This window comes from Melampsora larici-populina, assembly GCF_000204055.1.
Source record: "Melampsora larici-populina 98AG31 unplaced genomic scaffold MELLAscaffold_10, whole genome shotgun sequence".
NCBI classification, from domain to species: domain Eukaryota; kingdom Fungi; phylum Basidiomycota; class Pucciniomycetes; order Pucciniales; family Melampsoraceae; genus Melampsora; species Melampsora laricis-populina.
The window spans coordinates 1-10,389 of record NW_006768774.1 but is presented as its reverse complement, the minus strand read 5'-3'; the positions used below and the strand labels follow the sequence as shown (position 1 = coordinate 10,389).

General features: G+C 45.3%; 3 protein-coding genes across 3 annotated transcripts; 1 reads left to right on the top strand and 2 right to left on the bottom strand.

Moving 5' to 3' along the window:
* Positions 1 to 59: 59 nt before the first annotated feature.
* MELLADRAFT_104534 (uncharacterized protein) lies at positions 60 to 480 on the bottom strand (the record flags this gene model as incomplete). Its single annotated transcript, XM_007407646.1, has 2 exons — positions 60 to 188; positions 253 to 480. The coding sequence occupies 2 exons, from the start codon at positions 478 to 480 to the stop codon at positions 60 to 62; spliced, it is 357 nt and encodes a 118-aa protein (XP_007407708.1).
* Positions 481 to 1,086: 606 nt separating this feature from the next.
* Positions 1,087 to 4,293, bottom strand: MELLADRAFT_84239 (uncharacterized protein; the record flags this gene model as incomplete). The annotated part of the gene is made up of 3 exons (XM_007407645.1): positions 1,087 to 1,156; positions 1,228 to 2,594; positions 2,653 to 4,293. 3 exons carry the CDS (start codon positions 4,291 to 4,293, stop codon positions 1,087 to 1,089), a joined length of 3,078 nt encoding a protein of 1,025 aa, XP_007407707.1.
* Positions 4,294 to 7,138: 2,845 nt separating this feature from the next.
* MELLADRAFT_104532 (uncharacterized protein) lies at positions 7,139 to 9,104 on the top strand (the record flags this gene model as incomplete). The annotated part of the gene is made up of 5 exons (XM_007407936.1): positions 7,139 to 8,233; positions 8,304 to 8,426; positions 8,491 to 8,724; positions 8,775 to 8,952; positions 9,082 to 9,104. The coding sequence occupies 5 exons, from the start codon at positions 7,139 to 7,141 to the stop codon at positions 9,102 to 9,104; spliced, it is 1,653 nt and encodes a 550-aa protein (XP_007407998.1).
* Between the last annotated feature and the right edge of the window lie 1,285 nt (positions 9,105 to 10,389).

Here is a 10,389-nt window from a genome sequence, read left to right as displayed (position 1 = left end):
AAAAAAACCGTTACCCAAGGGGGCGGGAGACGGCAGGCAGCTGCATGCTGCAGGTCACTCTACAGGATCCCGTTAACTTCAGCGCAAGTGCGTACATCGCTCATTGTGAAATGGTTGCCTGAGTGACCGGGAGGGTAAAGAGCTTCTTGCAGCCGCGGAGCGTTTCCTGACTCGTTGCGAGTTCCTGACTTGGTCCACCCCAGGGTAGCGTTCGCGAAAGATGAATGCGATTCCTGTGAGATACTTGCTTACCGTTGATGGCAAGAGTTCTCGCGATACCACCGAAATGAAGTGGCAAAGGTTGGTTTCGCTTGGGTAGAAGTCCTTGCCTTGGTTTTCACAAAACTTGGCGAATCGTCTCGCCCCTGACTCGTACTTTGCTTTCGAGTTTGGTTCGAGATGATGGTCTATATCGTCCTTGTTCATAGCTTCGAGTTCCTGAAAACTGAGCTTTTTAGGCGGACGTTTTGCTTTTTTCATTTTCCGGCGTTGAGTCGGATGGTTTTTAGGATAAATAGTTCGGATCGGTCAAGCAGGTTTTGAGGAGGAGCTGACCGTGAGGTTTTTTATGTGGTGTTTTACAACTTTCGAGCAAAGTGAGACAGTGAACTAGACAGTGTAGAAACGGAAACGAAGAAAAAATAGATTTTTTTTATTTTTTATTTTTATTTGTTTTGTGAAGTGTATTAAGAGAGAAAGAGAGAAACGGTTTTTTGGGGGAATCAAGCCGTCGAGAGGAACGACCGGCTTGTGCAACCTCCAACAAGCAATTCCGGTTCCGGTTCGATGTTGATTACCGTAACGTTAGGAGCTAGGGCCTTTGTTCTGTCAGCCAAGAACCTAGAGATCGAGTCGGCTACCTTGTTATCCTTGTTCGATATGTGACGCACTTTCACGTCCATTTTTTTGTCCAACATTAGGTTTACCGCGAACTTAAAGACAGTTCTGATCAACGGTATTGGCTTGTGGGAGCTGAATAGGTGTGATACCGACTCATTGTCCGTGAAGATAAGCACTTTCCTTGCCTTAATGCTGGATGCCAGCTTTATTGCCAAGGTAACCGCCAGAAGCTCGGCCCAGTAAATGTTACGGGCTGGGGGCGGCAGGGAGTAACACCATCCCATGGCTGTGGCCGGGCGCCATATGCCAAGGCCGACTGGACATGCATCACAGAAAAAGACGCAGTCTGCCGCTTTGAGCGGCCAGTGGAGGTTTTCTAAGACCAACCTTCCTTCCCAGGCTTCCAGTGCATTGGCCAGCCAGTTGAGATCATCTTTGTTGGTTCGGTTAAGTGGGATGTGAGCGCTGCGAATTGATTTACCCGACATCTTGTCCCAAGAGGACTGAATCGACCATCTTCCCAGAGGGAAGATGTTCAGCGCCCAGTTGGCCCAGCCTGTTAGGCGCTGCCATTCCACCAGGGGATGGGAGATCTTTGAGGTGAATAGTCGTAGGGCGGAGATAAGTTCTGACCGTTTCTTTTCAGACAGTGTGATTGAAAGCTTGTCGCAATCGATGGTGTGGCCGATTACTTCTAGCACCGTACCGTGGAGCTGTTTCTCCCAAGCCCACGGTAGACCGATATAGTCGAAGATGGTGAGGAATTTTGCTTGATTTCGAGGAATACTCCTACCTTTGAAGTTGACGAGGGAGGAAGTCAGGTCTGAGCCCCACGAGTTGTCCATGTACGAGTTCAGTTCCGTAATGCCGAATTCGTAGTAAGCAATCCACAAGACCAGAGAAAAGAACGAGCACCAAAGTTTTGGAGAACTTGAGCATCCAAAGTTCACATTTCTATCTGCGTGGAAAGCCTTACCTATTTTGACGATTTGTCGTAGTTGCCATTGTAGAGATGCCGGCAGGACTCTGAAAGCGCCGTCCACATCAGACTTCCATATTAGCACTCGATGATTTGAACGGTGGTGAATGAGTAAATGGGGAATGAAGGAAGCGATAGAGTCTAGGTCTATTTTGATTTTCTCTTTGTTAATCAGGTCGTTGGGAGATGGTCGGCCAAATGACATATTTGTACATGTCCGTACTTTGCCCGAGTTTGGGTTGGTTGCCAGGCAGAGAGGCGAAACCTTCATGCCCGGCAAGAGAGTGTAGAATGGGGGGGAATATCTTCCTGCTTTGAGCTCTTTGTCCCTGGCCTGTTGCAGGGTTTTTTCCGCTTCAGGCCCAGACACATGGTTTTCGTGATAGGTAATGTCATCTGACGGTTTGGCTGAGAGAGGCCAGAAACCCTCCGACAACCCGAGCACAATTGAGTCGACGAAAGGTCTGTTGGGGTGATTTTTGAGTAGAAGGGAGAAATTTTTGATGTTTATTGGACAGGTGATTTTGAAAATGTCGGGTCTTTGTTTGATAGCGTAAGCGGCTAACGGATCGGATTCTATGGGAGGAGCTGCGGGAAGAGGCTCCGCGTGGAGAGAGGATTCGACTGAGGCTGAGTAGCCCTCAGATAACGCGTCGATTTCTAGTCCTCGAAGAAATCGACAACTGTTAGGCTCATTTGTGAGCAACGCCTCCTTGATGAGTGCCATCGCATCCAACTTTGTTGCACAGATTGTGTATTCTGTCGCACTCATCGTCTGCGTGGGGACAAACACCGAGATTCCAATTATTACAAATTTGATCAGCAATAGATACGCCCTTGGCTGGTTTGACGGTGTAGTTGGGTTTGTTGCGGCGACCTCTGGGCTTTTTTGGTTGAGCTGGGCGAGGTGCTTTGGTCGTATAAGGAGTTGATTGAGTTTCGGCCCGTGGTGGTAGAGGTGTTGGTATAGCTGCTCGGGCGGTTTGTGAAAGTCTGCTGGCTGCGCTGTAGAGCACCCGATTGTCGATGCCCCTGAGGCTTTCATGGGTATAGTCACCCCATACCAGCCATGGCCGAGAGGAGAACTCCTTGCGCATTTCGACGTCGAAGTCACGGACGTCTTCCCAATTGACCTTTGCTTGAAAAAGGCCAGGGAGACCAAAGATGTAGTCAAAGTACTTTTTGATAGATACTGCAGCGGGGGGGAATGCCGCGATGTAAGCATGGCGTGCCACGGCCATGAGATCCTTCCAGTGGTCACTGTTCGTGATCTCTTTGGGAGGAGCACCATTGATGCTTTTGAGCTTCCCGACGTCATTGACTTTGAGAAATGATTCCGACGGCCCGTTGGACGAGACTTCTCCGTATAATTTTCGTAGGTCAACGAAATTATATTCCAGTAGGTCTTTGGTGAGTTTGTTGTGCCAATTGGCCGGCCGGTTACCGCAGGAATTGAACAGAGAGATGTACTTTTTAATATTTGATTTGTATCTGATAGCGATTTTTTGAATTTTCGAAGAAAGGGGGGTAAAAGCCTCAGGGGAGAGATGTTCGTTGTGAGCCAGAAATGGTATCTCATCATCGTCTTCCCCCTCGGACCCAGAGAAGGCTGGTGCCTCAGAGTCAGCTGGTGCTGGCGGAGGATTGAAGTCTCCATCCGACGAAGAATTGGACGAAGAAGACGTGGAGGGAGGAGACTCATGTCTTTTCCTTTTCTGCTCTTTGAAAATGGGTCGGGTCGGTTGTTTTTCGGCGACGTTGGTCGCCGGAATCGGGGCAATTCGATCAGCCAGGTTGCTGCTTGGCTGAGCGGTTGACAATTTGATGTTTGACCCGCTAGCTTCAGGTTCACGAGTTGCTGAGACTCGTAGAGCGAGAGGGATTTCGCCTCCTCGAGCCTCTTCTCCATGTTTGACGGATGAGGTTTGACGACGGTGTCTTCGTCGATTTTTCCTTTTTCCCGTCGAAGAGGGGGGTCCAATAGAGGGCAACTTTGGCTGAAACGGAGGTGGCGGAGGGGACGGCGGAATTGGTTGAGACTGGTGATGGGCTTTTCCAGCTGGGAACATTGACAGGTCTTCCAGGTTTTGGTTAAGATCAGCTGTCTTGAACCCAGCTGGGAGGCGCTTCCCAATGAAGCCTCGAGGCGGCCGGTAATAGCTGGCGTCATTTGTCGGCCTGACCTTCCTGCTAAGAACGTAAGGAGGATTGGCCAGTGGATCGGCATTTTCCGGCAGTTCGTCCACTGTGCCGTATTCGATGCGGCGTTGGGCGTGGTCGAGCGCAATGGCCACCCTTGCGAACGCTGACCAGTGGAATATGAAGTCTGGAGCTGAGGGGCTGTAAACTTGTGCCACTTGGTCTCGGAGCTGAGCCATTGAGATGGATGAGCTGCCTCCCCAGACATCATAGTTTTCCAAGATTGCATCTATAGCTTTAAAACGATCTTGGGCCAAGTTTGCCTCTGCGATCATAATTTATACGGGAAACGATGAATTTATTTGGCCGCGACTTTGTTCTAGGTCTTTTTTGGTTTGTGACAAGAGTCTTATAATTTTAAGAACGATTAGAAGAGATCCTTAAATAATAGAGCGATCAACAAAAAAGGTTGGATATTTTTTGTTTTTATATAAGACTGAATAAGAGAAAAAAGGCTATAGTGAAAAGAGAATTGCGCGGACTGATAATTTTTGTAAAGAAATTTCTAAGTGGGACAAATGAGCTTCTCGACAGAGGACAGGAATTATAGGGAAATAATTTTTTAACGCTCATTGCATCCTAACGTCCATCCTCTGCCGGCACGTGAGATGGAAGTATCTCCGCCGGAGAGGATGGGACGTTATGGTTCCACCCCGCGTGTTTTCACTACCCGGACGCCTTTTCGACCCCATTCCTGTATGTCAATACGCGTACCGACTCCCAGTCTTTCTCCATGTTGTACAAGTGGAATCATCAAATTCCCCTCGTCTTTTGCTGAGCTACACAAAGTAAAATCTAAAGGTGCTTTTTGTATAAAGCCATACCCCTCAGCACGTGATTTTCATGACCCGACACGCTCGGGCTATTTGTTCTCACTTCACTCTGCTTGTGGTACTACTGGTACTTACAATCTTTCAAGTTCACGCCACATTTTCGTATAGCCTTCTTGACGCTCAATACATACCTTTCTTATGCTTACACGTTTGCTTTCAAGAACATTCGTTGCGAATGCAACTGCGCATTCTCTCTCGTCTCGGCAACGTGCAAGGAATACAATCAAGCCAGAAATCCCTCAATCTTTGCGTACAAATACTTGAGCCTATCACTTCCAGCATTAAAGAGGTTCCCAGATGGGAATATGGGTCCTAGTGATCAGATTCCCATTCTGCTACTGTTACACAGTTCCATGAATATTGCCTGAGTAGCCATTGTGATATATGTAGTCAATATTTTGAAATGTGTGTCTCAATCTGAACAAAGTTACAGCATGTATTACACATGATTTTCTTATCTAGATGAGCAGATAACTGAGCGGACCTGTATGTAGCTGATAGCTAAGGATTTACTCAGATGTTTGCATATATGTAGTGTATGCTTTATGGCTCAGATGTGCAGTGCGAGATGATGTGATGCTCCATTCTTCTCTCAATGATATTCCCAGCCTAGGTCATGTTCCGACCAGGGAACCTATTTAATGCTGGCAGTGTATCAGACAGAGGTGGTTTCGGAAAAATTCATGACAATGTTTCAGCAACCAGGTTGACCGCTCCAGATTGACACAGTGGTGTTGCTCATCAATAAAAAACACACCTTCTTGCGAGCTGGCACCGGTTATGGGAAGTCACGCATACCTGAGGTCTATGCGGCGTTGCATAGCGACAAGCCCAGGTCGATTGTATTGACGATTGTGCCCCTGGATTCACTTGTAAATGACCAGGTATGATAGGCAGCAACTGTTCACATGTCAACATTTTTTAATTGAGGAAATCCATGTTACAAATTTGTGTGTATCTAGGTTGCCAACAAGATTCAGCGAGGCCTTTCCGCCATTAACTGCAGCGCGGAAAATGCAACTAGAAAAAACCTTGAAGATATAAAGCTGGGAGTATATCAGTATGTCTACATGGTAAGCATGAAATGTGACCACGTGGAAACCAGAAACTGATGTATCTTTTGCCTTTTGTAGAGCCCTGAAGTCTATCTCAACAACGGGCATTTTCGTACTGTCTTTTTCTCAGCGGAATTTCAACGACGTCTGATCTTAACTGTGATTGACAAGGCACACCAAATATACTCTTGGGGCCTTGTAGAATCTCGAGAAGCTCGTCACTCCACTGCTCACCTACAGACCCAGGATCGAGGTGTTTTTAGGCCGTCATATGGGAACCTAGGCCAGCGATTATTGTCAGCTGGTGTGCCAGTTCTACTTTTATCAGCCACTTGTAGGCCTGTGGCAATTGAGGCAATCAAGAGGAACTTGAAATGGACCAATGAAGACCTAGTCATCCTTGAGGGCGAGTTGGTTCGCGAGGAGATTCGACTCATGCAAATACCACTTGAATACACTTCTAAGTCTGGCAATGACATTCGACGTTCTTTTGCACTGTCATCAATCATATCCGACTCGATGATACCACAAACTCTAATTTATTCGAATACTCAAAATGAAAACCTTGCTGTACATCAAGGGGTTCTTACGGCACGAGGCCTGTTGCACAAGCGTTTTAACGGTAAAAGTTCATGTATCCGTCGATTTCATGCGGTGACTGGCCCAAAAGATAAGAAGGAACATATTGAAGCATATGGCCAGGGAGAAGTGGCGATGATGGCTTGTACCATGGCGTTGGGAATGGGAACTAATTGGCCCCAAACCCGCCGCGTGATCACCTTGGGACGAACTGATCCTTCAGTCCTCGGCCAGATGGTTGGTCAATGTGGGCGAGATGGTAGACCGGGTGTAGGCATTATGCTAATGGAAACCAAGCGTACCAATGGTAAAAACTTTCTTAGTAATTTTGTGGATCACTATAAGATGACGGACGACAATCGGTTGGATGCTTTGTCAATCACTCCTGTATGCCTTTGAATTGCATTTCAAATTGATAACATGTAAGTCCTTACCGCTTCCTTTCAGTAATCAAGATGATGTAAGAGCTGATATACTTTGCATACTAGGATTGGTCATGTGCCTCTATCTTTTGATGATCCATTCTATGTGGAAGAGAGGGCACGTCAGCAAGAAAAGGGAAGGGTGAATGCCTCTGTTCAAATTGTCACCCCGAACTTGTAGCTTCATTCTTGAATATGCAGCCTCATCTCACCATCAAAAATTTCACCCGCATGATCACTACGACTGAGATTGGACCTCCGCCTGTAACCAATGGATGGGTAATGCCAGCTTTGAACGGTGCCCACTCAGAAACAGGTGTGATTGCTAGTTGCGCAGCAAACAAGGTGATCCGGAAAAACTCCCTTTTGAAGACGCTTGCTGCTGAACTCTCGGAAGCTTTTAACTCATTGTATCAAAAGCAATTTCCATCAAACAACTGCTATATTTGCCCTGCTCACATGTTTACTGATACACATATATGGAAAATCATTAAGAATTTTGAACAATTACAAAATGGGACCCCTCTGCGTTTGATTTTTGGTAGTGAGCCTATCAAGGGAACATATTCGATGATTGATTCAGCCCTCGCAAAATGGGCTGAATTGGAAGACTTTTGCGCGTACCTACTTGACTCAAAGGCTTGTGCTGAAAAGGTGGCGATTTCGGCTGCAAAACGAGAGGCTAATAAGAAAGCAAATCCCGACGGCTCTGACCTCAAATGGAAAAGGACTACATACCCGAACAAAAAGGAAACCACTAAAGGCGTTTCAAGATTGAACACTGTCAGTTCAAAGGATCAGGTTCAATATAAATCGATGTCTCAAACTCCTATAGGTATTTCTCAATCTGCTACAAGAACGGTCAAAAAGAAAGTCCCTCCGTATGCTTTCCAAATCAACCATGTTCGCAGGACAAAAACACACGTAAATCACTCCAAAATCAGGTCTGCTGTTAACTCCCTTCCCAAACATGACTTACAACCACAGTTACCTCTCTCAATTCTCAATTCTAATGTCAACACGCTTGACCAAAATGTCTTACAACCACGGGTACCTCACTCAAATGTCAATTCTACCGTTAACTCTCTTACCAAAGAGGTCTTACAACCACGGTTACCTCAAGGTGTAACCAATACTCGAACACACCCCTCATTCAATTCACTCAATGTGCCAAATGTTGAATCTCACACGTTTGGATATCCTAGTATTGTTTCACCATCTCGGTCAAATCTTTCAAAACAGCCTATGCTACTAAATGCCCCATGGAATTGCATAGTTTCACATCCAATTCCTGAACCACAAATGAGAGCCAACAGAGAAAATGAGGTGAGATCAATCAACTTACTCCATCTGTCGCATGTTTCACTTGCATTCAATTGCTAACTGGTAATCAAAGGATCCATTTGGATTGAGTCATTCCAATGGTTTTAGGACTCCCAATCTATTGCAGAATTCGAAAGATCCTCTTGAATGTTATGTAGAATTACCTGGCCAACAACTCAATGGTTACCTACAAGACGTGAGATCAAACATCGTACTATCACTCATATGTTTCACTCACTTCTAATCTCTTACTTGATTAGGGTCATTCGGTGTCAAATAATTCTCATGAATTTTTAACATCAAATACAAGACAATTTCAGAACACTCCAGAACAGATCTCGGGCGTTGTATTTGGGGATAATCAACACTTCATAATAAACGACCAACGTAATATACCGAATACAGATGAGTTATCAGGACCGCAAATCATGGGCCAGTTGGAAAATGAACATCAAGCCTGTGACCATCAAGCCATCAACAACAACAGACACGAGGTGAGATCAATCTATACACAATAAGAAACATGATTGTTTTTCTCACTCAGACACATTCACTCCTTCGTTACCCACAGTATCCTCCTCATCATCCGCAGGCAGGAAAGAGTTGGGGCAACCCCAATGGTACCGAGTGCCAGTCTTTTGGATTTCCTCCTTTCGCAGGATATCCTGAATCTTCGCATACCCCAAAGCAGAAATATCATTCACCAACTTGGGGTGGGCACGGTCAGTTTCTCTGAACAAGTAGTCTTTGGCCCGGCGGAGGAAGTGTTTCATGGAGGTCAGGGTGATCTTGTGATTATGAGATTGGTAAATAACCTTTTGACCTGATCTACGCTTGATGTCTCTCAAAAGCGATCGGAACTGAGATGATATAGAAGTATGTATGAGAAATGGTATCTGTCATTCATTTGACCAAACTAACTTACTAGCGGGATGTTTAAAGAAAAACGTTCAGTCAACCGATGTGTGTTTGTACCCGGCCCCTATGTAAGACATCAGTGATCAATTTATCAATTTTAATTGCGCGATTCAAGTGCAAGGGTCCCATGCGACGTTATGACTTACCGAATGATTATAAAAGTACTTGAGCCAGTAATTCTGAAGCTCTAAGAAAAAATCTTTAGCTATAAAGTGTCCAGCTCTTCCACTAGCGGGAATCAAAAGCAAATGTTTGATTACATGAGCCAAGGGCTTAGGGAGGTAGTGTTCAAGTAGCAAATACAACCTAGGTATATGGCGACCATAATGTGTCATTCCTTTCACCCCATGCAACATGAAGCACCATGATTTGAGTATTACCATGACCCGTCCTATATCTCCGTCTTTCATCGCTTGGTCCATCTCCACTATTGTACCAAGATCTCGCTGGCGTAATCAAAGGTTGTAACCTACTTGATCGTTACTCCGTTCTGCACACTCAAGAGACTCCACACTGAAGAACTCGGAATGACAAGCCTCGACTACTTCCTGAGCATTTTTAGTGTTGAGATGATCAAATGGAAGTCCTTTCTGTTCTAAGATATGACTACAAAAGTACGACAACGGCTTTAGTAATAGAGTGTATTTACTTAATGTTAGTCATTTGGAAAATCACTAACGACAAGCAGGCTGTGATCTCTGCTGCGTGAACCTGATGAACCATGTGCAGTATAGAATTGAAGTCCTTCTTTGAATGAACATTCTCGATCTTCACACCCACTGCAGACATTATTTGGGTTCCCCAAGTGGGCAGGGAAAAATGATTGGGAGTATGATTTGTCATAAAATGGTCTATCACTCCACACCTGAGCCATAACACCCACACTACATATGTGTAGCAGGCTCAGTGAAGAAGTGGTTATCATGTACATACAGTTCTACTCAGTTATCTGCTCATCAGGACAAGTTATTCATATGTAATACATGCTGTAACTTCTTTCAGATTGAAAAAAGCTTCCAAAAGATTGACTACATACACTGACTCAATGTTTTGGTGTGATCTCATCAACTCAACTGCATGTAACACACTTTCTGTTACTAAGACATAGCTTCAACAATACACTGTAAACATCATTCAACTTCCCCAATTTGGCAGAGGAAAATGATTAATAGTACAGTTTTTCATAAAAGAATCTAATACTGCACACCTGGGCCATTTCACCCACACTACATATGTGCAGC